General features: G+C 40.2%; 1 protein-coding gene and 1 long non-coding RNA gene across 15 annotated transcripts in view; one reads left to right on the top strand and one right to left on the bottom strand.

The window, feature by feature from the left end:
- WDR20 (WD repeat domain 20) overlaps positions 1-23,745 on the bottom strand; it is a 48,172-nt gene extending 24,427 nt beyond the window's left edge. For all 14 annotated transcript variants that reach the window (XR_013929305.1, XR_013929306.1, XR_013929307.1 and 11 more), the window contains exon 1: positions 23,384-23,745. Coding sequence is in view for 5 of the 14 variants with exons in the window: in XM_080394595.1 (XP_080250721.1) it covers positions 23,384-23,647 (264 nt within the window). In the remaining 9 variants the exon portion in view is untranslated. The remainder of the gene's footprint in view (positions 1-23,383) is intronic.
- Positions 23,746-24,642: 897 nt separating this feature from the next.
- On the top strand, positions 24,643-27,217 carry LOC308066829. The gene is made up of 2 exons (XR_013929339.1): positions 24,643-24,773; positions 26,754-27,217. It is a non-coding gene; the product is annotated as an uncharacterized lncRNA (long non-coding RNA).
- The last annotated feature ends 287 nt before the right edge of the window (positions 27,218-27,504 follow it).

Below are 27,504 nucleotides of genomic sequence, written 5' to 3'. Positions count from 1 at the left end.
TATTTATACACAGCTACAATAGGTTTTTAAAATACAAGGACAGTTTCTTAAATAAGCAAGAGCTGCTTTTTCTATACCCAAGTGGTGTACTTAGCTTTAACGGTTGTCATAGGTGTTTTGTGTGTACACACAAACTAGTTTTAAGTGTCTCCTCAGCCTTGCAAAGCCATAATTGCTAGGGGACTTTTTAGGTCTTTATTTTGCAACACTGCATTAAATGCACCTGCTTTATATTAAACTCACATTTGTAAACCTCAGAAAAACTGTATTTCATTTTTAGTTTTGTTTTTAAAGTTTGGCTGATCTTTCAACTCTTTGAATTGAAGCATCAATAGCTTAACACTCACAACACCACAACTGGTGCTGGATTTGCTGTCAATTAACATAGGGACAAGTATGAACTAACACTAAAAACGAGCACAGACATTCACTTTCCCTTATTCCTCTCTAACTGAAAGCAAGAAAACCCATGAGAAAAGGATGAAAGTTGCACTGGACAACATGAATTTTGAAAACTAAAAACTAAGAAATTGGGACAGAAACAATCAGCAGGCAGGAGAAAAGAATCTGCTACTTACAACATACTGACTCAAAGACTTTCCATTAAGGTATCTCTCTATAGCTTCCTTTCTCAAGAAAGTCTCCAGAAAGCTGAGCTGCCAATTCGTGCCACTTTACTTTCATAAGTCTTAAGATCCTGATCATCAAGACACAATCATTATTAATTTGGCTTCAGTGGCGTATCTTCTGATGTACTTTTTCTAATACATAAATATTCTGAATGAGCTCACAAAGTTTAAAATAATCTGCATTTATACCTGCTCCCAACAAAAGCATTTCAAGATTTATTTCCACTCAACAGAACATTTACTCTCCTGAATAACACTGTTCCTCATAAATGGGTTCCTGTATCTTTGCGGTAGGTTTTTTATAAGTTACAAAGCACTTGATTAAATGCTGAACAGGAACACTTAAGGCATGTGACAGAGTTTCTAGGATACTGTGTAAGAACAGCTCTGTTAGTAAAACAGGGACACCAAGTAATTTTATTTAACCTCATTTTTTCAAGTGTTCCACACAATTCATCCATAACAAAGTCTTGAAGATCAATTTTGTACAGAGCTGCTTGTAGATTTGGAAAGCTACTTGATACTCTTCTTCCTTCTAGATTTAACTTCCACTAGGGGCCATACAAGACATACATGGCTTTTGAAAGAAGAAAAGCATTACTTAACAAGATTTCAGCGTGTATTCCTACAGCAGACAACTACAACCACACTAAGATAAAAGCTCTAGTCCAGACAACTGGACATAAATTCTTATTTAGGCAAAGATCCATTTAGTTTTCTGAAGCATCTGATAAAATAATCATATTCTGTTTCCAGAAGAATTATTCTAAGCACTCAAACAGAGCAAAGAACACGCACTGGTTTGAAATAAACCTACACGATACTAACTCAACCAATAGTTACGTAACTGGCAAGATCAAGAAAGTGGATGTGAACACCGTAAAGAACACACATAAGGGACTTCGATTTACAACTTACCGTAACAACATTAACTCCATTTCAGTAAGGTTATAAACCAAAATATTTATCTGGTTACAGAATAGATCAGCACATCCTATAGGAAGTAATCTAAGGCAAAAGCATGAGTCTACCAATAACCCTATGAAAAGTAACATTTTTATTTAAAAAAAAAAGAGAGAGTTCAAAAACCCAGAACAGCAGACTCTCCAAAAAAGAAAAATCTTTTTTATTTGCAAATCCCCATTCACTTCACAGGTGCACACAGAATTAACTTACCCTTTGTTTCTCCAAGACTGGGCAAAGGGCATTGAAGTAGGACAGGAATGTTAACACATTTGAACTACTGTAGGCCAGGGAGGCTGAGGGAAATTGAAACAAGGTTTTGAACACACACTTACAAAAAATACCTCCTCTGTCTTCTGAGCAGAGAACACTGCTGCTGCCTCCATCTGTCACAACCCAACAGAGGTCTCAAGTTACTAAAATTGTTCCTTGAAAATGCTTTAAGTTTTTAAATTAAACACGTGACTCGCTTGGTAAAATTTACACCCATGCTGACAATGCTCCTTTTTGAGTGGAAGACCAAAACATACAACTTGCCACACTGCTGTTCAAACAGCCGGGTCAGACCCAAAAGTGTTCTAATGAACTGACCACAACCCTCAGTGCAGCTGTCCGGAGCAAGTCCTGGTCAGTCCTAGAATCACAGAATTGGGTTGGAAGGGACCTTAAAGATCATCTAGTTGCACACCCCCCGCCACAGGAAGGGACACCTTCCACTAGCCCAGGTTGCTCAGAGCCCTGTCCAGCCTGGCCTAAAAGGTGGGCGAGCTCAGCGTCTCCGAAAGAAACAGAACAGCCTGCTCATTCCAGCAAGCAGACTGCAAGCACTCCAAGTAACTTCAGCTGCACTGCAACCAAATCACCGAGACTTCAGGGAAATGACATGACATTGTAACTTAACTTTCCAAAGTTGTTTGTTCCCACACATTTAACAAAGTTAATTTTTATTATACCTGCAGAAGAAAACCTGTCCCTTTCCTCCTTAAAAGCAATCCGATCCCTTAAATCTCACTTTGCACAATACTGCTTTACTGCATACAGAAAGAGCACAACAGCTTTACCTTGTTCTTGAGCATCTGAACAATTGCTCAGAAATCCACACTGAAGAACAGCTAACAAAAGCAGTATTTCACACTTCCTTTTGCAAAGTTCATCTTATTGTGGGTGTCAGTTAATGACATGATCAATTCAGATAAAAATTGAGACTATGACTTCAGTGTTATGTGCTTGGCCACTCTAAATCTGTAAACAAGCTGGTTAAGCTCAAATAACTCTGAACATAGTCACTATATCACACACTCCCAACAGACATGAACTGAATTAGATAGTCTATTTTGGTTTCAGCAATTAGTTGCCCTTTTTTTTTTCCTAATAGGAAGAAGGGAAAAGGCAGCATGATATCAGTATTACTCTCCTCAGTGGCTGGTCTACAGAATTTTGGCTCAACTGTAGCTCAACCTGCTGGATAAAAACCTCTCCAACAGAAAACTAATTCAGAATCACTTATGTTCTGCATGCGATGCAGACACCTTCCTCCTCTTCTCCCCCTACTCAGCTCTTTTTAAGGACATATATAAAAAAAGAGATTTCACTGTGCAGTTTTAAGTTCAAAACAATGATCTCTCAGGGCTACTAATAAACAGTGGGTGACAGGTCAGGCTTTTATACTGGTCTCTCCCTCACTGTCTTAAAAATTAAGACACACATCTAACATACATACTTCATAATCATGGACTGCAGAACTGGACCACAATCCAAGACTTATTATTCCAACACCATTTCTTCAGCAGAGGGCAGATACATGCTCAAGAAGTCAGCTGCGTTATCGTCCGTCCTAAATGTCTTTCAGAAATCCATTTAAATTGCAAATGTGGAAGTTTAATAATCCTTTACAGGATGATTATCTTTTTTTGCTATTATCTACTCCACAGAATTGCGAATGTTGCCAGATTTTGTTTTAACACCCACTTTCTGTTCACTATTTATTTAGATGACTGAAGCAAGACATCCTGATAAAGTTAAATGTGGAAAAAAGTATCAGTTCTGAATTTTGTTCCCCTCTGACTTTCCTGAATACCTTCTTGTTCCCAGGAAGGGACAATGAAGTCTAACATTCCTTATACACACAGCAGTCATACTGCTTACTAGAATAAGCAGTTCCATCCTTCTCAGTACTTCCACAGAAGTTTTCAGCTATCACTATTTTCACCATTTCTCTGAATCTCTTAATAATAATATTTTTTTTTCTTATGGAAACACTGATAGTGCAATCTACTAGTTTAGATAATGCAATATGATTTACTCCATTCTTGTTTCTAATATTCTTCCCCATTCCATTTCCTACAATACAGAAAAATTAGAACTCAAGTATTGATTGATTAATCTCCTCTTCCTTTTGTCTAGTGGTTCCAAACTGACTCAAGCTTTCTCTTCCAGTGTGTGCCACCAAAAGATTAGTGGGAACAAACACTCCTGCTTATTAACCTAGCATAACTGCATCTCCCGAATTCCTTAAAATTGCCTCTTGCCAGTTAGTCAAATTAATCCACCTTCAATTTCTGCTGCTTTTCTCCTTTATTTCCTTTCCTGAAGTTATGAATCTACCGCAGAACTATAAATTACCATGTTAAACTTAGTGGGACGAAAGCTATTTAAAGTTTTTTTTACTGTGGCTAATCAACGGCACAGTTCATCTCTTCCTGTGGCCTACAATTTCTTACTGTCCTTTCAGTTAAACCCTAGTATAATCTTCCATATGTTTTCACATTCTACTTTTAATTATAAAGTGATCAGTAAGTCCTTTTTAAAGAGGTCAGCAAAAAGCACAGACCAACCTGTAATTCAATATAAGTTACCACTCGTAACAAATCTGCAGCCCAGCCTCTTTACGCTTCAAACTCGTGAGAACTCCTGAACACCAATACTAAACTGTTTGCTTCATCACGTCCAACATTTCACATTCCAGCAACACCACTTCCAGGTTACCAAAGCATCGAGCCTTCCTTCCCAAGACACCATGTGCTCTAAAGGTACAGGCAAATCAATCCTAGTTTCTCAATAACCTAAACTGCTTTCCCTTAGCCTCTAACTATCTATCAATCCCCAAGCCAGATTACGTAAACCGTAAAGAGATGAGGTTGAGTCACATGTTCAGGTAGGTGCACACAATCTCAATGTCCAACTCTAGCCTCAATCTTCAGGAAGTTTCTAGAAGTAGTGTCTCTCTCAAGCCACAGACTGGCCTTTCTGTAACAGCTTCCCCTTCAGGGGATGAGATTTTGGAAAAGATGCATGTAAAGATATGTAGTAATTTACATGCAGAAAGAGAAAAATAACTGCATGATTTGCATGTGACCACACCTATGGAGAACTGTACAGCAAGTCACAGGCACCAGGATCAGATTTTGCCACAGTATACTGCCATCACTGCAACATGAAATACTGTGGTCACAGACAACTCAAAGGCAGCTGATAAAACAGGGAACCTATTAAACCGAAACCTACACCATTAAAACACCAGCATATAGATCTTTGTTACAGTTAGCAAACCTTAAGACTAACAACTGCGGGAAAGTGAATTAAATACTGCAAGATCTTTAACATAGAAAAATACATATACATAATGATGAACATAGACAAATCATTAAAATATACTTATATACATACACACACACCTTGTCCTGGTCACTTCTGTTAAACTAGACATGGCACACTGAAAATATGTCATCCTTGATTGGAGTACTTAATTTATCTGCCTCCAAGAGGCTGTTCTATTCACTCAATGCCCTTACAGTTAGAGGGCAAGCCAACAAAGAATTTTACTCTTCCCTGCTAGTGAATATTGCCTGCTTCATGTAAAACTCTAAACTGGCAATTAAGACTTGCTTGACAAAATACGATTTTAAAACAGTATTCTTTGGAAAACAGACCCTAATAAATTATAAACAACTACAGTTGCTCTCCAAAGTGATTTCAGTTTACAAGTTTTCCTTTGTGTATCTTAGTTTCCAAACTTTGGCATGAATTTCCTACTGTGTTTGCCATGGTAACCAAGGAGCCTGAGCGTCTACTTGAAATTCTGTTTAACTGTTTAGTGCTGCATATTGATCAAGACACATTAACATCCTAATGTATTCCAGAGAGCGAATCCAGCAATTCTCATACTGAATGAATCACCTTATTAACTATTACAAACCTCCAAGGGTTTTTGCTGTTCTTTAAGATGGGAGAGTAATGGGGAAACTTCATTGCCCAAGATGCGCATAAATAGCTACCAAATAAAGAGAATGCACTCAGATCAGGGTATATTCAATATAAAAGGAGCTACATTAGAACAGCAGAGAGTCTCTATTTGACACTACCTTTTCTCCTGTGAATCAAGACTTGGCATTCATGACAGAAAGGAAAATCTGTTCCAAGAGTGTATTTGAATGAGAAAGACAGTTTCTGTACATTAAAGCTTGTACCCTAGTTGAAAACTCTTCTGCTGTAAGAGGGGCCAGGTAACCAGCTAACTTAAAGTTCTAGGATTAACATTAGCAGGACAAAGCCAAGCCAAAAATGCTAGCTTCTTTTAATTTCCATTTTGAAGAAAGACCTTTCATCAAACATTTATCTCAAATACAGGATCATGAATAAGAAAACATCTGTTTTAAGCACATGGAATCTTTCCTAACTCCCAGAAAACACAACAGATACCTCAGCACACTAAAATTCTATATAAAATCAAGTAAAAAACAGATTAGGAAAACCTGAAACAAAAGACGACTACTGTTCGGTTTTTTTCAGTCTCAGCACCCCATGATTAAAAAATGAAAAGTAGCAAGGGTTTGCTGGTCACCTCTTCTTACAATAAATTAATGCACCCACTATTAGCTGATTTTACTATTCATGAAAGTCTCATCTCAATTCTGCTCATGGTTAAAGATAGGATGAAATAGTTCTGACCTTCCATGCCTGCTATATAAATGCAGGCTTACAATACAAAGAACCATCTCTAAGAATACCTAAACCACAAAATAACATGCCCAAAGCTTCCCTGCAAGACTACTGAGATACTGTTATCATAAAACACTGCAGGCATGGAAAGAGCCTGCTAAGTCAGCTATACTTCCATTCTCTCAATGGACTTCACTGCCTCCAGCTCCTCAGTATCTTACACTTCCTTTCCTGGATCTAAAAGTCAGTAAGGTTGCCTCACTGGGTACCACACAGGTAGTGGGATTTGTATTGCTATAAATACATTTTCTTCATTCCGTTCATCTGGCTCAGCTCTAAGAAGCTTCTGGATGAAACACTCTGCCTCTTCTTAAAATCTATTCCGTACTTCCCATAGAGTCTGTAACCTGTCACACCACAGTATTTTCATTATGCAGTTCAACTGTTAGCAACAGGTTACAGCAGTGCTGGTCAAAGCACAAGATCCTTCTGAATTAATAGTAAATTTTGCATGACTGGCATGTGTTTCATACATCTAGTGAAGGTTTTGTATTATTTATTCTCTTTCTTCTTCCTTTTACCGCTTTAAGAAACAGCGATTGCTTTATTCAGCTAATTAAAATCACACTCTTCTTTCTGCCATTTTACATTAGACACCATCTTCTCCTAGTAGCAGGAGATGAAACTCACCTTCATCAACATAAGCAACCAGAATTTCATACACTATTAAAGCCATCTTTTCAATGCCTTGTACAATGGCACTAAAGACACTTCCTTATTTCTATTGGTAAACCTCGTTTGATACATGTTTGAATTGCATTCATCTCCTCCTACCTTCAACAGCTGTATCACAAGCTGGCTCAGCTTATAATCAAAATTACACTCTGGTTACCATCTTTCCAAAGTTTTCTGGCTGAAGCAAAAATTCGCTATGTATTTTTTTCAAATAATTTTCACTTCAGTTACTGTTCTGGTATCTGCTTATTTCTCCCTATAAAATACCCGGATTATGAACAGTGGTGCATCCCAACTTTATTATGAGAATTTTGCCATCATGTGCTCTTATGTACTTCTTTGTCCCAACTTCATCAATGAAAATAATTGTTTCCAAAACCACCTAGAAGACCTCAACTTGAAGCTCTCTTTTCAACAGTTACCACAGTCACCGTAATCAGTAAAATAAGTAAAAAGATAACAAGAACTAAGCATTTTAATTCTCTCCCCATTTCAGAACAGAATTAGTTTAAGGTTCTAGAACTCGTTCAGTTAAAATTCTATTATACTAATCTAAAAGTGCCAGTTCATACAAGGACATGAACTTAAGTTACAATTCTCCCTCACTATCACAGTACTACACTAGAAAGGCTGAGCACCTGAACTTCTACTAAAGCTGTCTATAACATACAAGTTGTACATGAATGTTTTCCCACTGCAGGGAGACAATGTTTTACTTTAAGGAAAAAAAACCCAAAAAACCCGCAGAAGTGTACTACCTCAGAGTTTCAGAAGCTAAAACTGAAAGTAACTGTAAGCAGTTGAGAATTCTCAGGTTTTGGTGTGGCGGTGGTGTGTGTGGGCGTTGAGTAACATTCCTGCATGTTTTTCTTCTGCCTAAATACAATCAAGGATAAGCCTTAAGAAAATACTTGCCTGTCATTGGAGTCACAGGCATTCAAAGGGGGTTTAGCAGCAGTTTTCACTGTTAGAAATGGTGAATTAAAAAGCAACTGATTTAAGAATAGTAGAGAACATACCAAATATTCGCAGGCACTGAAAAAAGTTCATGCGGCACTACTACTACAAACTGTCACATACGGTGTAGAGACGGTATCACCTTCTGTAATGACTGCGATGCACTGAAGCACACATTTTAGTTTGTTAACTTTTGAGGAACTAAGAAAATTACATGTACTGTAATAATTATTCACTTCCTTAACTACGCTTCATAATTAAGTCCTGCAAGGTACACTTAAGATTTATGCTTAGTTAACTGTAACATCTTTCTCAATAGTTACAACCTAGTAAATTATAACAGATTCATAGCTCTAAAGTAAAAAAGTAATAGTTATCTTTCTGATCTCCTTCTTGCTTCTTATCCTCCAGTGGAACCTTTAATTTCCTCCTACTCCTACAGTCTAGTCACACTGTTGCCTTCACTTACAGTCAACACTTTCTCACTTGTTTTTAATGCTGAATGAGGCATGATTCGGATGAGCTGAACAAAGACAAGATGCATATGATACATACAATACATACAAGAAAAAAATAAGGAAAATAGGTATATAGATATCAAATGGACTCCAAGTAGAACCACACATGCTGGCATAATTGGGCAACCGTTCTCATTCAGTTGACAGGCTTAGTTGGGATACTTATTAAACACTTAGGAAATTACTTTCACTGGGAAAGTGTTTAAATTGGCTCAGCTCTGTAAGCAACACTGGTGAGAAAAATTATACCTGTTAAAGGTGACACTCATTTAAATTAGAGCTGGCAGACTGCTTTTAGATGGGCTCCAAAACATGGAACAAACTGGAAACATTGCATGACTTAATGATAGCGTCATCCGCAAGTTGTTCATCTCCTCCCCATGCACACACACAAAAAGTTACCTGACCTGCTGGACTAGTGTTCCAGCCAGTCACACCTTCAAAGCCATTACTTTCACTTTAGCTTTGAATCTTATTTTTTTCTTCTCTAAAATATTAGCATGGTTTTGTTATGATACCAGAAAAATACACTTAAACAATACATGTACGCTTATCAGTGACGTCTGTTGCAGTTGACTGTATATATAGCTTGCCAGAGACAGAACTGCTGCTTTTGTTTTTTTCTTTCAAGTGATCAGACATCCTAAGTATCCTCAAAATGTATCACAAAATTAAGTTCCTTGTTGAAAGACTAAGGCTGCTGTAGCTTCATCACTGAAGTTGTTCAAATTTCATTTCTTATAACTTTAAAAAGATCAAAGTACAGTAACACTCAAAAGTTGGTTTTACAAGTGTATTTTATAGCAAAAAAACCCCAACACCTGCAGTCCCTTGACAATACCCTAATCTTTTCCGATTTTAACAATGAAGCTTGAAGTAGAACGTTCTTCTCTTTAAGGGTATTCAGACGTACTGAAACAAATAAAACATACAGAGATTTTAAACATACAAATCAAAGTCAAGCCAAAAGCCTGACTGATTCAGGGTTTCAGCATTAAGACTAAACTAAATGGATTTACTTGAAATTTGCAAGCTACTATATGATCATTATTATTAAATTATAGCAAGTTCAGTTTCATGTAGACTTGTCAACAGTTAGAAGTGTTGCTTCTTTCAAGCAGAATAAATTCATACCACATAATGATATATTCAATATAGCTCCATTATATGAAATAACATACAGGCAAGTAGTAGAACGATGAGTTTCCACCACTCTACAACGCTGGTATTTATCTTTGAAAGTCTCTCCCATCCCCTGTCCAGCACATAAGAGGGAAAGTTATTTCTTGGGGGGGGGGCGGGGGAGAGCAGGGAAAGGCAGCAGCAAGTGCTCAGGATTATCTGTTGCTATAACAAGACAATGCTTTAGTCCAACAGTGTAAATTCAATGCTTGTAAGAAAAAAAAAATCCATTACAAAAAAGCAGATTAATAATCGTACCCTGCATTGCCCTGTTGCTATAGAAACTTACTTCACTGTAGTGGTTAATTGTTAATCAAATTATGTTTTTTTTTCATTACAAAGCTTAGTAAAAGTCAAATAAAACAAAGTAATGTCTGTCCCGCAAGTCAGAATTATGTCTTTTCTGGCTACTGTTGGATTTTGCAACCCTTACTGGAATGCCAGACATTTTTGATGCAGTGGTTTTATTAAGCCTGTAACTCCATCATGTTGCAGCATGCTAACAAAATATTACTAGAACAAAGCCCTAATTACTTTTGTACTAAAAGTAAGATGAAACTGGCTGTTATTCTAAGAGCCCCAGAACAGTCCTAGTGAAAGTTAGGTGAATAAATTATTGACAAAATGTATAACCTATGCTCCAAAACCAGAATAAGGCTCATTGGTTTATGCTTTTTGTGGTTGTATTTAGTAACAGACAGATGAAATAATGTATTTGCCTTAACTCTTGTCCTGGAGTTCTTAATTTGCAATGCATCTTCCTTCTGGGGCTGAGGACATTTCATAATGACAAAACCCAATACGGCAAAGTGTTACAGAACAAGAATAGGAGCACAGGCTACTAAAAAACAACTATCAAGGAGCAAATTCCTAAAACAAATACAATGCAGTGAACTCAGATTTCACACAATCCCATACCTACAAGGACATCACTATATTAGGTTATCACCTAGTCTGGAAACCAGAATCCTGATTCAGAAGTTTTAGAGTGAAAGGCAGTATGTTCCCAGACACTGGAAGAGGTTTCCCAGAGCAGCTGTGGATGCCCCATCCCTGGGACTGCTCAGGGCCAGGTTGGATGGGGCTTTGAGCAACCTGGTCTAGTGGAAGGTGTTCCTGCCCAAGGTAGGGGTCTGGAACTAGATGACCTTTAAGGTCCCTTCCAACCTAAACCATTCTACGATTCTATGAATATCAGCACTAGTTTTCCCAATAGCCTTATTTTAGAGCAAGCGAAGTATTAAGATGCTTTAAGTAATGGTATGCTGACAGTTTCACTGGTCCAGATACTGGGGGGGGGGGGGGGGGGGGGGGACACAGACCAAACCTTTTGCCTGCTATTAATCACTTTCTTTCAAAATTACCATTAAAGGGCTAAACATGTTTAATGTACCAAATGGTCACACTTTTTCTCTTTTCTCAGGCTGATTTTTGTCTCAAGAGTTGGAGAAAGTGCCCACCTCTTGTCACCTACAGATCTTCTTGCAAACAGAAGTGCTGGCCACCTGATTAACTGCTCACACCTCAAGCATTTCACTGGAAGTCCTAACAGAAGCCTGTATGAGGGCACAGAGCTGCAGACAAGACTACTGACTGAACACAGCCCAGCTACTAAATCATCCCTCGCATTGATATGGGCATACGTATACTATGCATGCCAGGGATTTCTGCTGTCAAAATAATTGTACCTTTAACCAGCACCGATACCAGCAGACTGTTCAAATCTAAATTCTCCTTTATATCAACTCGCACTGGAAGTGCCACAGCTGTAAGACACCTACTCACCAGAGAGAATACAAGTAACGAAAGGGTTCCCAAAGCAGCAACTTAACTGTCGAGCACTTTGTTACTCTAACAATAAGGAAAAGTATGAATCATCTTGAGCATCACTAAAGGCAGCTTCATCTAGACATCTGTTTAAGTTGTTCAGAACAGTTGTTTGCCCCACCTCTCCAATTCAAAAGTGCTACTATGTGCCCATGATTAACATCCCAGTTCAGTCTAGCGCATTTATAGAAGTTGCATTTTGGTTAAAACACCGAACTGCACTTGAACAGTCACTGCATTGGCACAGTCTATTCTGCTAACACTGTTAGAAGGCCATGAACTTCATCTCAAACAGCATCAGAAAACTTTGCAGGTGTTTGCGAAGTGTACATGACAGCACTGTTATTCTGTACAGGAGACCACAGTTTCACTGCTGAAGGCAAGAAAGGCAGGCCATCCCCATGTGTTATATTGATGTGAACCTAACTGAACAGTAACCTTTAGAGGGCATGAAGTCTAAGTTCACATTCTGAAGTAACAGCAAGGTTTTGCTGCAAGTCCCCTGTTGAGGTATATATCTAATGCTATTAAACAGCAGTAATTTCCCTTGTCAACCCAAGCACCTTTCTTCTACAAGCTCCACCCTGTATTTTTTAAAAGTTGTCTTTGGGACAAAGCTCGTCCTGGATCAATATATCACACTGAACAGGCACGCTTCAAAAAAAAAGTCTTTAGTTGTTTATAAGCAATAGATTAATAATTTGAACTGACAAATACTGACACACACAAGATGGGCTGTAAGGCAGGTAAGAAATACTGCATTCAGCAGTATATAGGGTATCAAACTTCAGAACTGGTACTGCCTAACCATGCAACTATCCCTGCCCTCATAAATTGTTTTTAAAAGATAGACCCTCTTGACACCTTAAGTGCAAACAGGTAGCTATTGAAGGTCTGTGGCCACTGTGGTGGTCTGACCTCGGCTGGACGCATGTGCTCACCAAAGCCACTCTACCACTCCCCTCCTCAGCTAGACAGGGGAGAGAGACTATAAGGAAAGGCTGGTGGGTCAAGATAAGGACAAGGAGATCAGTCAGCAACTACCATCACAGGCGAAACAGACTCAACTTGCAGAAATCAATTTATACCATTCAAATCAGAGTAGGATAATGAGAACTAAAACCAAAACTTAAAAACATCTTGCCCTCACTGTTCCCTTCTTCCCAGGCTCAGCTTCTCCCCTGATTTCTCTACCACCTCCATGCTCAGTGGTGCAGGGGAACAGGGAATGGGGGTTATGGTCAGTTTACCACACATTGTCTCTTCTACTCCTTCTTCCTCACACTCTTCCCTTGCTCCAGCATGGAATCCCTCCCACAGGAGGCAGTCCTCCATGAACTTCTCCAACATAAGTCCTTCTCACAGGCTGCAGTTCTGCACACGCTGGTCCAGCGTGGGTCCCTTCCACGGGGTGCAGTCCCTCAGGAACAGGCTGCTCCAGCCTAGGTCCTCCGTGGGGTCACAGGTCCTGCTGGCAAACCTGCTCCAACCTGGGCTCCACTCCTCACAGGTCCTGCCAGGAGCCTGCTCCAGCACAGGCTTCCCATGAGCCACAGCCTCCTCCAGGTGCATCCAGCTGCTCCAGCCTGGGGTCCTCCACAGGCTGCAGGTGGCTATCTGCTCTACCATGAGCTGCACACGAACATCTGCTCCACTGTTAACCTTCATGGGCTGCAGGGGAGCAGCCTGCCTCACCATGATCTTCTCCATGGGCTGCAGGGGAATCTCTGCTATAGGGCCTGGAGCATCTCCCCCTCCTCCTTCACTGACCTTGGTGTCTGCAGAGCTGTTGACCTCTCATATTCTCACTCCTCTCTTCCACTGCAATTTGTTGTGCATTTTTCCCCTTCTTAAATATGTTCTCCCAGAGACACTACCACCTTCACCAACAGGCTCAGCCTTTGCCAGCAGGCAGGCCTGTCTCGGAGCTGGCTGGCATTGGCTTCATCAGACAGGGGAAGCTTCCAGCAGCTTTTCACAGAAGCCACCCCTGTAGCCCCCCCTGCTACTAAAACCTTGTCATGCTAACCCAATACACCCACTCTCCTATTAAAAATGAAAAAAAACCCAAACCTCTAGAAATACTTTCATTTAGAAAGAACATCTGGAAAATAAATCCAACTGTTTGCTATACAGATCCTAGTAGGAAAGGTGAAAATTTGAAGGAAAATGCAGACTAAGCCTCTATCTATGGCTTCTTAATACAGCATTAAAGCTGATTTTTAGAGGTAGTATTTGCCATGCAGACCACTACGTTATGCAAATCCAAACATTAAAACTCTAATTTAAATCTTATGAACAGGATTTAGAAAGTAAATCATTGCATAACTATTTTTCTGTAATACCGAGAACAGTAACTAATAGAAAACGAGAAAAATGCAGACAACAACAACAAAAAACCCTTTACAACAACTTCTGCCAAATTTTCATTTCAGTGAGCATTTCAAACTTGTATGAGGGTCATGCTCCAATATCCACTTCAAATTGAAAGAAACTGTGCAACTTTTGTAGAAGTCTTAGTTAGAACTGTGAGAAAAAAAGAATCCCTAGAAATAAATTGCCACAGTTAAAATAATAAGACTATGACTTGCAGAATTACGTATTTGTTATGGTTACATTTTTAAGTCAGGAAGACAAGACATTTATGTTACTCAGATTTACTGAGTTATCCTTGTGACTGCAGGCTAAAGTGTCCTTAAGGCATCATTCCAATAGTTTATTTCACCAGACTCAGGGATTTTTAACAGATAGCTTCAATATATATTGGCATCCATTCAGTCTCCTGTTGCACTGCTCCCCCTTTCTTTACTTGAAAGGGAGCATTAAAGCCATAAAGTGGAGCCCTCTCAAAGTTTTATGTGGTATCACTTCCCTGACAAAATGTATGTAAACATCCTGTAAGATAAGAATTACTTTTTTGTATTCCCAGGAGACTGGGGATAATAAGTTTGTTCATAACATCCAATGTTTTCTCCCTACACCGGGGCACTTTTAAGTTAAAGTTCTTGCTTAGACGAGCATTTAGTGTTAACACAGCACTTCACATTCTCTAGGTGTACAAAAGTAGGCATTACTAAACCAAAAACTCCTTCATACAGCCACCTTCCAATTCCACACAGAGTGAAAAATGAAAATAAGTAGAGTATTATTTCTTTGACCATTACAGCCACATGAGAACCCTATGATTAACTCATGAAATTAAAGACCAATTATAGTTGGTAAACCAAAACTGAAATCAATTTGCAGAAGGTATCTATTAGACATCTATCATTCCATTATGCACGCTTTATTGAATAATGCAAGAGAGGAATCCCAACACAAGTTATGACACTGCCACTGGAAAGATTTCAATTGTAGTGGCCGGTGGTCCTCCCACAAAGACCACAGGGCCACATCTAGCCTACCAACAGTCTGCAAAACTGAAGCTGGAACATGCAAAAGTAGCTGCTTTATTTTAAGTTACAGGGGGCAGGAAACATAAGGGATGTACGTGCTAGAAGATGGAATGCATATACACTTGGACTTACAAGTAGGGGTGAGGTAAAGAAGGAGAAATACTCCATTTCTGAGAAGGACACAATGCAATATTATTACTTTAACTTACAGTATGGCACATTTAATGTTACTGTTTAGTTTCCTTAAGTTTTTTAAGAGGACAGTGGCATTATTAGGCACTATTGGCACTAAATGGCACCACTTTCAAATAGTAATTTGTCCAAGTGTGTCAACTCATAGCCATGACCAACTGGACAGCAAGTAGCCTTAACATATATGTCCTTCAAAAGAAAGTGTTTCAGATGGTTCCCTTTAGCCAAAGAACTACAACAGTACTTCAAACTAGGGCATTAAATTTGATTCTAGAATGTCAAAGGACAACTACTGCTTCCAATCCTCTCACTTAAGAGTTTGAGGCATCTTCAATGTATGTTTTAACTATTAACGGTAACTATTTAACTGCTATGCAGACTGTCAGGTGTCAGAGTATAATGCAAACCCCTTGTAATTTAAGGACGTATCACACCACTTTTGTAAATATTATGACAAAGCTGGCCCACAAAACTCACCACAGACACAGAAGTGTTTGTAACGAACGACTATTATGTGCATCTGTGAAGCATGACGACTAAAATGTTGTCCGTTTGTAAGGAGTAACTGCCATAATTAATGTTTTTATACTAAATTAAATTCCCCCAACTGAATTCATGTAAATGCAACATTACTACAAATACACTCCAATACAAAACAAAAAAACCAAGTCATACCTGCAGTGGCAAAAAAAACCCAACCAACCAACCCACACACAAATATTCACTGCATATAAAATACTGCATACCAATTTGGGGGTTTAGCCAGCATAGCCTAGTATTCACTCTCAAACATGCCAGCCAAACAGGCAGCCATAGATAAATGAACTATTACCTCTGAGGGCAATCCTTCAGGGGATATAATGCAATAGCTTACTCAAGTCAAACAGTTGTGATACAGGCTTGAAGCACAGACAGAAGTAAAAGCACTACAAACTAATGCCACTGTCTACAGCTCAGAAGTAGCCCCCAGATAATAATCATCTTGCAAGCTCTGTCAAGCACAGATATTTTGTTCTCTTCCACAGCAAGGAACATTTCACAGTGTTAACAGTGTCATTTTAAAGCAGCCTTTTAGTCTTTAAAGCAGCTCTTACTCAAGCCAGTTCTAGTAACTCTACGTAAGCCTCAAAGTTAAACACTTAAATCTACCCATACTCCTGTAATCTACATTAGGTCTTCACTATTTCCTTCAGAAGTGTCATTGAAAGAAAGGGGTTACAGAAACCCCCACGCTTCAGAAGACTCCACAGAAACATTTTGTAAGGTGTCTTGTCAGACCTTAGTACAGCCCAGCTAGAGTTAAGGAAGAAAACATCTATCTACAACATAAAACTCAAGGGGTAAGTATATCCATCCATTAAACACCTGAAACAAATTTCCAAGAGACTTCCAAATACCTTCACAACCACCGATCAAAAGACAAAGTACTACTGATCTAGCAAGAATAACTCCACGGGACTGGCAAATCCAATACCAACATAAAAACCATTATTTACAAGACAGAGAAGATAAAAAACTCAGCAAGAAATTAAGGGATTTCTCAAAAAAAAAAAAAATCTACATAGGGACAAACTGCAGAGTGTCACATCCATCACACCTGAGAAACATGGACTACGCAAATTCCTCCAGCACAGAAAAAGTTTATCTTCCCAGCTGCAGGACGGCATCAGATACCTTTAAGAAAAGTTCTACTGTCTTTACTTTACTGTACTTCCATTAGCCACCTTTACCTGTCAACTCTTTAACAATAAGAGTGATGTTTGATTCTGATATAAATATGTATTTAAATGCAGAACATTTTGTAGTAGAATTTGACAGTTGTAGTAGTAAACCTTGGTATCAAAATCACTGAAACAAATCAGACTGTAAGCACCCAGACAAAGGGGTAAAAGCACACAATGTAAGCCTGCCAAAAGCAAGCACCAAACAAACCTAATTGTCTTCTGAAAAAATAACCACACTAGAGAAAAATGTCAGCAGCAAACGCAACGTAAGTTTTTAAGTTCCATGACATACTTCCAGTAATGGATGAGAGTAGACATCAAACTTGTGAATGGCATCAAGACCGGAAGGATTTGTTGCAGTATGCAGCACAAAATTGGAAATAGAAACACTTTCTAATAAACTTAATAGAACAAAATTCAATGAAAATTAAAGTGGCAATTATAAACTACAGCAACAACAAAATCAAAGCATGGATAAACACAGAGAAAAGCAACAATATGATCAGAAACAATCCAAGCGAGCCAACACTATGAGCAGGATTTAAAGAGGTCAACACTATTCAATACATTAGCCAGAATATTATAAGACAGACAGTAGGCCATAATTCTTCCTTGCTCCGCACTGAAGTCACAATGGAAGTACTGTATCTGGTTTAGGCATCACAAGTGCAAGCTAACAGAAGCCAATACAGAGAAGAGCAATCAAACATTTAGAACTCATGATTTGAGAAGAAAGGTTACAAGAACCAGATCTATTTATCTTAGGAAAAATGAGAGGACAAATTAACAAGTTTTCAAATACATAAAAGCCAAAGTCAATAGTCAACTTCTTTATGTCTACAGCAGATAAAAGCATTCAGCCTCATTTTTATTTCCTTGAACAAGAAGTTTAGTTAGATATTGGAAGGGAGAAAGAAAACTAAGCACCAAAACAGGTTATTTAGGGAGGCTGTGGAATTCTTGTTAGTTCAAGTTGGTCACAAGATGCAGGTATACTTCCCTCTGCTTCAGAACAAATCTATCTTCAAAGACCCTTACAAATATCAGCATTTTTATAGCTCATATATGCTATTAAAACATCTTTTTTGGAGGCCTGACACATCTTCGTGATCTCTAAATATGCAGTAATACAAACTCACCTTCCCACCGCATCTTCAGAAAGCCTCCTGGTTTTCTCCACAGATTCCAGCTTCCAACCCAGAACTGTCTTGCACTACTCCTCCCAGAGCAATATATTAAGCACAGCGACAAATACCACCCATCATCATTCTGTCATTGTGACAACAGTCTATAGAATGAAAGTCACCAGCAAGCATAACACCTCTCAACTGGACAAGGACTCCAGTATCAAGCCAGACGTAAAAAAAAGGTAGTTTAGAGAATTACAAAGGAAGGACTCTTACACATCATCAGTATTTTCACTGATAACCAGTAATTGCCAGAAGCTCAGATACGAGTTTGCTTTCAGCTTAGTACAAATATAATTAATTACTTCTAAGCCACTTGCTCAACATAAGGTTAAAAAGACAGTCAACAGATTCTGCCCTCTATGCCTCCACCAACCTGAGCTTATCACCTAGATATCCTTCTACTCCAGCACCATTACAGCATACTATAATATTCTGTAGTTATTGACAGACTGCTGCTTTAGGTAGCTGCAGGAAAAAAAGCACAATTATAGACAAAGCCTCTTGTTGTGAGGAAGAAGTTCCAAAAAAATGAAACAACCGATGTTAGGAAAGTCTACCACATGTTAACAAAGAGAGCAGGTAGTCAGAATTTAAATACAAGAAGTTCAACATAATGTAATAAGCTAAACTACACATTAAAATTCTGTAACCCCCCAATATGTTACACAAAAACTAAGACTGTGCACCGTGCAACACTATTGCTAATAGGTACTTGTATATGACTATATTGCAGTGACAGTTGGAGACTAACTTGCCCAGAAACATTCAAAATATACACACAACACCACATTAATTATCATACACACAATACCTTAAAGGAAAATGCGCTCACTTCCTTGTAGAAAGGGAAACAGATTTGGTAGTTAATGTCAGCAGAACTTTAGAAAGCCTTGTTTTGTCAGTCACTCCTAAAGCAAGGAAGATGAGATAGTATTCTCCTTTTCCAGGAGACTTTTCCATTATCAACTAATAAATCATTTTGCAAAGCTAGCCACAAATCATACTGAAGCACCCCAAAACTGTTTCATAAGCAAGAAGCAAGTAACCGCCCTCACTCATGACTTGGGGCTGCAGGAAAAAGCAACCCAATCAAAGCATCAATGCCTCACAGTTTGAGCAGTAATTTTTGAATTACCGTTTTATAACCCTAATCCATGAAGAAGCAAATGCCTAAAATAATAGAAAATACTTCCTTTAACACCTATAACTCTCTTAATCAAAATTAAGTCAATAATTAGCCAAGAACAGATCACTCTGAATCTGACTTTGGCTGAAGTAAAGGCTTTATTCAGAAGACACCTTACAAAGCAGTGGATCCAATCTGACAGTGCAGGCCATTGAAGGGGGTAGCTTTGTTCCTCCCCTCAACCCTTTCTTTGCTCCCACTGTACCTGCTAATATCTGACCCCAAGATGAGACAGTTGAGCTCACCAAAGAGAAAATCTGCCCAGAAAAACAGCAAGTACTTCACTGCTGGTTTAGCAAGCCGAACTAGTTCAACCAGAGGTTGAGCACTGCCAAAGACAGCAAGGAGATAGGAGCACACTGCCAAGATGATGATGTACTGCTAGACCATCATCTTCACCTGTTACTAAATCAGTTCAGTTCGTGAAAATTTACCTCTTCTGTTTAACAAGGGATCACTGTACACATCTAACCATAAAGCCAAAGTTAAGGAGGACTGCAAGGGAAAGCCCATTGACAGTGCAGTTGAGAATAATCATATATTTACCTAAGTAGAGCAAGCACATCTCATTTCATCAGACTAATTTCTCCTTAATAAACTACAGGTTTATTTCTTTTTTCAGTGGATCCTAACCAGAAGGCAGCAGTTTTCTGGAAACCTGCTTTGCCTTATTAACACAGAGAGAACTGTGTAATATAAAAACAACAATGCACTGGCTGCTAATTGATATGCTTTCTATGACATAGAAAACATGGAAATATAGTAACAAGTTTAATGGTAATGATGAAGTTTAGTGGTAACACTGAAACATGAAACAGTAAAAACTCAGCTTCCTTTTTAAAGGGGCAAAGAACCAAGTTGGGAGAAAATACCTTTTTGCTTCAGAAAGTCTCTAAAGACAGCCTGAAATGCTCTCCAAAACTCTTATCTTTACCAAACTATTATCATTGTCTATAACAGTCCAATCTCAACACTGCTGTCATGGACACTGTATGTAACTTTTCAACCAAGTTTCTTGGAAGAAGGATCAAGGTTAAAGAAACATCCCTGGAAATCATTTATTCTTTATATAGGTTAAATATCCTAAATAGAACACACACACTAGTAGTCTACTTAAAAAGATGACTTGCAAACTAGATGTAGCAGATGCAATGTATTCAGAATTTAAGGGAAACTAATAGAAGAAAGCTTAGCATCACTGATTTCAAGAAATATCCTTTCCAGTGGTATCTTTGGGCCAATTTCACATCATTTATTCTTAAGTGTCATTCATGGCTGAAGTGACACTCTTAGATGATGTGCACTGATCTGCAATGGACTGCAAATGCAAGAATTACCTTAGTATCTAACAGGCACTGTTACTTGAAGCCCTTGTGGCTCTTTCACTCATTTTAGTAAAAAACATAGCATTTTCTTAGGAAGAAAAGAAGCAGACCTTAAAAAATAGAAAATTATACCTACCTGATAAATACGCACAGCACAGCTTCACTAAACTTAACTCATATTCTAATATTTTAATACAAATTAGCCAAAATGAAAATTACAGTCTCATAGTAATTAGGGGAAATTTTTAAAGAGATGCTTAGATAATTATGAACTAACAGTTAAAACTGAAGCTATTGGCATCTGTATTATACAGAGGATTACAAACAGGTTGGTCTTCAAATGATGAAGCCCCTCTCCACCTCCTGCCTCCAAGAACAGGAAGGCATGCAGAGTTTGATAGCTTGTCCAATTTAAGGCAGAATTACGTAGTGCCAATTTAGGTAACAATACCTCTCTCCCTTTAATGATAGCCACAAGATAAACCTTCCAATTCTGAAAAGCTCAAATGATCAGTTGAAAGACTGTCAGCCTGTTCTTACATCAACTTTGTACATAGACAAAACAATGACTTCCAGTTGAACGGTTTCAAAATAAATTACAAAGAAGCAAGTATTACATGTTTAAGACAGACAAACTCCTCCGTTCTTATTTAAAACATTTTCCTCAAGTGTATTTCAATCTATTTTGGCTCTTTTTCTAGGTTCGTTTCATTCATGTATTATACATATAGAATATATGGTTTATTTTAAATTGTTCACACCGTAAAAGATTATTGAAATGAATTCTGTTACAACAATGCATGTGTTTTACACTACTTTGAGAGAAAAAAAAAGGTATTTAACACTTTAACAGGTACACATCAAAGCTCACAAGTTAACAATCTGACAAACTAAAATTTTCTCTGTTAGCGTGTATCACACCAACAGCTTCTAAAAAAAGTTTAAATACTCAGCCCAAAGTTATATTCAGTTCTCTATTTTCAATGAAGTCCCAGGCTTCAGGGTTTTTTATTTTTCAGAAGTGTGGCAAGATATGACTAAGACAACTTTCAAGAATCACACGTACCATTACTAAACTACATAAAGGCCTGCTGTGTAATCTAAGTGAGGGAATTCTGCTCTTCCTTCATATGAAAAAAAAACCATAAGATATCAGAATCCAAACATGGTAATAATTTAAGCTACAGATTTTCAGAGATACTGCCACCCATAATACCTTGTAAATAGCAAAGACAGCAACTACTTATAAACAGCAAATACTGTTTGATACAACATACTTATTGCATGTCTAAAGAAACTATTGTCCAAGACTTTAAATTCATTAAGGGGTGAAACTAAAATCCACATGCACACTTTTCCATATACTCATATAGAACATGTCAGATATGTTAAGTCACAGCCAACAGACAACCACATAGGCTTCATTCTCCAGTAGATGCTTACATTCAATACAGAGGAGGAATGACATGGATACTAGCTTAGGGCATAGCAGATTCAGGTATAATTCCTTGCTCATCTACAAGCTTCCTGCACAGCCCTGCATATATCACTTAGTTCTCTGTGTCTTCATGTAATGCTGAATCGTGGGCTAAAAGCAGGAAGATTTCGAAGTACTCACATTACAGCAGCTGAGTCCCAGATATGTAAGATAATGAACAGCCACTTTTTGAAACATAAGATAAAAAGCTGACAATCATTATATTTGTGTTTACACATATTTACACATATTAGAAAGTGACACACATTTATTTGGCATGACAAATTCTTCTTCTCTAAATACCATAAACCCAAAGACCTTAAGAAACAACAAGTAGAAAGGGTTTGTTCATAAATATAGTGACCTGACAGATCAAATGCATGCCTGCAAGAAATAATGACGGGTAAGGAGTCTCAACAGCATCAATGGTTCTTTCCCGTAAAAGCAACTTTCTCTGTGTTAATTATCTGACATTTAAAACTCAGCTCATTACACTGCTCCATTTAGAAACAATCCTAAAATCAGTCCACACTTCAAAGTCATGACGGAGGCCTAAAATTACAGCGAATACTGTAGGCATTCAGTCAATGCTATAAAGATCCTGAACGCAAGGATCTGACACTACCACAGTCACGACAGGCGTTAGCGCCCAGTAAACTTGGACCCGAGGCAGCAGGTGAAGGAGGCCCCGGGCTGCCTTGCCAGTGGAAAGCCAGCCCTCACTCCTGCATGCCAAGGAGGGCCCAAGAACCGCATCCCTTAAAAGGGCCCCCCCACGCACACACCTACCGCTTGTGACACCGCATCTGACGCAGCCCACCAGCTCTGAGCCAGCGCCGGTGCCCCCACAGTCCCGCGGCCCAGGCCCGCACCCCCCCGCCCCTGACCGTTACCCCACAGGCCAGGCCAGCGGGAGAACGGCTGGAGTCACCGCCACAGCCGGGCCGCAGCCCGGACGCGGCCGCCCCAAGGCCGCCAGCGGGGCGGCGAAGGAGAGGCGGCCCGGCCCCTGCCCTCCGCCCACGGCGCAGCCCCCCGCGGCGGGGCTCCCACTCCCCGCGGGCGGCCGGCGGGCCCTGGGCGGGCGGGCGGGCGGCGCGCAGCCCCCGCCGCTCCCCCCCAGCCCAGCAAGCGAGTGCCGGTACCTTGCGGACCCCCTTGTAGATGTAGAAGTAGAGCTCCCGGCCCACATTGAAACAGAGCCGGTCCCCGTTGCCGCTCTGGTCGTTGACGTTGACGAAGGAAACGCGGACCGGGTTAGAGCCCTGCGAGTTGAAGGGCACCCGGTTAGGCCGGCTGTACTCCGAGTGGCTCAGCAGCTTGTACAGCCCCTCCCGGGTGGTGAACTGGGTCTTAATCTCGTTCATCTCCTTCCCTCCTCCCTCCGCCGCCATCTTGGAAAGGAGCATTCATCCTGCCCCAGTGCCCGGATGTAGCGCCACTGCGCAGCCGCCGCCGCCGCCGGCGCTCGCACGGCCCTGCGCGGAGGAGGCCACGCAAACGGCGTAAGGGGGAGGAGCGGCGGCGCCTGTTTACTGCGCGTCTGCGCATGCGCCGGGCGGGCGGCCCGAGGGTGGCCCTTGCGGGGCGGGGCAGTGGCGGCGGCTGCGGCCGCCTGCGGGTGGGGCCTCGGTATGGCGGCGGCGTGAGTGTGGCGGCTGGCGCTGCCGGCGGTCGCTGTGGCGGCCGAGTGGAGGGAAGGGGTCGGGCTCTGGCTGGTGGGTGCGAGGAGGGTGTCTTCGGGCCCGCAGGGACCCGTCGCCTTCGTGCGGGGCCGCCTGAGGTGCGGGGCCGGGCGGCGCGCGGAGCCGAGGCGCCGGTTCCCTCCCGTCTGCGCGGGGGGTGCTGGGCGCAGCCCGCAAAGCTAGCACAGCCCTCCGCGCGCGGCGGAGCATCTTACGCGCTTTGAGCAGTCGTTTACAATTAGGTTCGGCCACACTTAAGTCTCGCTGGTGCTCCGGAGCCTGGGCTCCGTGTAAAGGCACAGCGTTCGCCTTCCTCGCGCCCTCCGTGGGGAGGGGGCTTTCCCTGCTCGGGGGTGGATCTAGGATGCTGATTAGGATAGTTCACACACAGGTCAAGTAATTTTCTGTTTGGTCTCATTAACTGTTTGGTTCTCCTTGAGCTCATTTTTTGGCTTGGTGTATTTATGGTGTCCATTCCTTCTCCCAAGGCCATGTTTTTTTAATACTTGTATTAAATTTTTTATTTAAAATACTTGTATATTTTAAATGTGTTTGGTTTTAGTATTTGTAACATCCTCTGTTTTTCATTATAGATATTTACATACTTCTTTTTTTGAAGTGAGTAATTCTTGTATCACTGGGACAGCATCGTTTCACAGCAGTGATGAGTCCCGGGTGAGAGCCTCCACCGTGGGGCAGCCAAAGTGGGCACCACGACCCTGGCTACGTCCTTAGGCTCATTTGCCTTGGCCCTGGCCAGCTTTGTCTACAGGTTATTGCCAGCACACCTGCCAGCTCCTGAAAGCCTGGTCAGATGGGGTTGCTAAACCCAGCTGGGAGTGTCCCATGGGTAAGTCAGTTAAGCGCAAACACAAGTCTGCAGCTGTGCTTTTGATGCCTCATATCAAGCCCATGCTCCCCCTGAAGGAGATGGTACCACCAGCTTTGCACCAGACTAAACTCCCAGCTGCACGCAGAGCCAGGCTGGGGAGTTGACCTGAAATGTTAGCCTGAAAAACTGGTTGCGGGATAACTCTGTTGTTCTGATTGTCTGGCAACTACGCAACCATGTTGCATGGTGAACCAGATCAGTGTGAGATGGAAGTGGCATAGGGTTGGACAGGAGTGTTTTCACTGAGCAGGGAGGCAGGACTGTTTCTTCTGGCAACAGTTTAAGCTTAGTAAGTTTTTTCTTAACTACAGCCTCATGATTGACTCAAGCTAATGTAAGATGTTCTCCAACTGTAAAAAAGGACTTTGACCTCTCTATCTTTAGGTACCTATTTCCATTACCTCCTTTGCATCACTTCTATAAATCATGCAACAAAAGAGTGAGTCAGATCCACTTGAAAACTCACACACACACACAGAGAAATTATGGGTTCTTGGGTAAACTTGATCAGCAGCCAGGATGATCCAACTCATCACAGAATTGCTTGAGACAAAATATGGAAGGAGTTGGAAATGTGCAGCTAGGGAAGATAAGCAACACAGAATTAGATCATATTGTATTAACAATTAAATTCAAGGTATAGTTTCATGCTGTAGTTGCTCTAATGTGGCTGCTACCAAAGGTGGTGTCCTGCTCTCTTCTTTTGTGACACTGAACCATCTGTTGCTACTACTTCCTTCACCACCAGCAGTGCTCATCTGACCTCACAATGAGCCATTTCCGAAAGATAAATGGATAGAGAATTAAACTCCCTGCAAATGTGAAATTAATAGAGTTAAACGAAAAACACTGACTATGTAAGAGAGGGGACAGGAATGCACAGCAGAGCTGGAGGGAAGAAGGACCTCCCTTTCTTTCCACTACATCAGCTCAACCACAGAAGTCCACTCTGACTACAGGGCGTTAAAGGGATTTAGTTTCAAATCCATTTAGTTCAAAGAGATTTAGTCTACAGTTAAGTACTATGTTTCCTGTTGACCATCAAAATATTAGTCTGAGGTAGCTGACAGACATGAAATGGCCAAAGATTTCCAGGTTAATTAATGCAGAATAGAGTATGTATCTGAGGGAATATCTGAATAAATATAATCAAACTTCCAAAAGGCCAGGTACTGAAGCCTTGCTTGAAATTCTTAAGATAAAGCCAATCAATAATGACCAATAGATTGTGTCAGCTTATCAGCCAGCCCTGCCAGATGGTATTGATGACCTCTTTAAAGTACATAAAATAGGTGTGCAGACCTGCAATTATTTTAAGAATCATCTTGAGAGTGGCTCTTTCATGCAGAAATTGTATGAATGGACTTTCAGAGAGAAGGTCAGAATGTTTTGAGTCACCAAAGGAAGAGCAGGAAATGCAAGGATCTCTAATAACATTCAAGACAGCCAAGGATTTTTTTAAAAAGATTTTTTTAAAATTATTGCTCCAAGGAGGCATAGCCAGTATGTCTTATTCATTACGCACTGACAACACTTCAAAGAACAAAGCAGGCAACTTTGGTAGAGGGCTTGCATGGAATGCAAATCATACTGAAGCCACAGCAGACCATCTGTCACTGATGGAATGAGTGTGATCCAAAGAATAAACAAAGTTAACAAGTACCTGGTTATCAGTAGTACATGGTGGTGCAGAAAGTCAAAGAACTGATGTAGTGTTTAACATTTACCAAGAAACATCAATAAAAGCTGCTGAGAGATTCCACAGAGAATCCAAGACAAATATTCATTTGAAAAACACAGCTGCAAGTCACAAGAACACTATTGTACAGCCCCATCAACAATAGTCATCAAATACTTGGTTAAAGAATGGGGAAAAAAAGAGATTACAGAGCCTTAGGAAAAAATTCTCTTTACCACTTGTAAATTTTTCTGTTTCAGGCGAGCCAAAGATGATAGTTCTGACACGATCCCATGAGGACACCCCTAGATGTGTTGTTTTGTATGTACCACACAATCAATAAATAGAACTCAGTCAGAATCACTGCTGTGTCATGCCTTTACAACTCACAAATCCTTTGGCAAATTGGAAAACAGACATGAGCAAAATTCACTAACATTAATAAAATAGTGTGGGTCCTTTGAGACTGATTTATGCAGGGCAAAAACTGGACCTGCAACTTTTCAGGATGTAGTATTAATAGTGTTTTGCTGGCCATGAGGAAACTGCAGCCTTCAAACTTACACAATACAAGTACAGTTGTCAACAAAACTTCTCTATGCTTGAATACGAATGCCATCTGTTACTTCCTGAAAAGTGCAACAACTGATATTAGGGATGTTTTCACCAGCTTTTCTGAGCCTAAAAAAAAAAAAAAAGGAGGATGGTGACTACACCCATATTCCATCATGCAAATAGTATCTATTCTCATGCACTGCCTGCAGATTATGATGGAGGAATGAGGAGACTCTCTGCAGTGTCTGCCAACTATAGAAGGTCTGTCATGTCTTGCTTGGACTTCTGATGCCAAAACCAATTTAGACATTTAGCATGTGACTGGCTAACAAGTCCAAAGAGTCAAAAGCTCTGCAGTGTGTCAAATATTAACAAATTATGAATGATGAATGTGTGTGAAATACTTACAGACATAAAGAGATATGTAAGCAACACATCTGAACTAGTCAAAAGATT

This window comes from Falco punctatus (genome assembly GCF_963210335.1).
Source record: "Falco punctatus genome assembly, chromosome: 7".
NCBI classification, from domain to species: domain Eukaryota; kingdom Metazoa; phylum Chordata; class Aves; order Falconiformes; family Falconidae; genus Falco; species Falco punctatus.
Note: the sequence above shows the minus strand (reverse complement) of the source record. Positions and strands in the feature narration are given on the sequence as shown.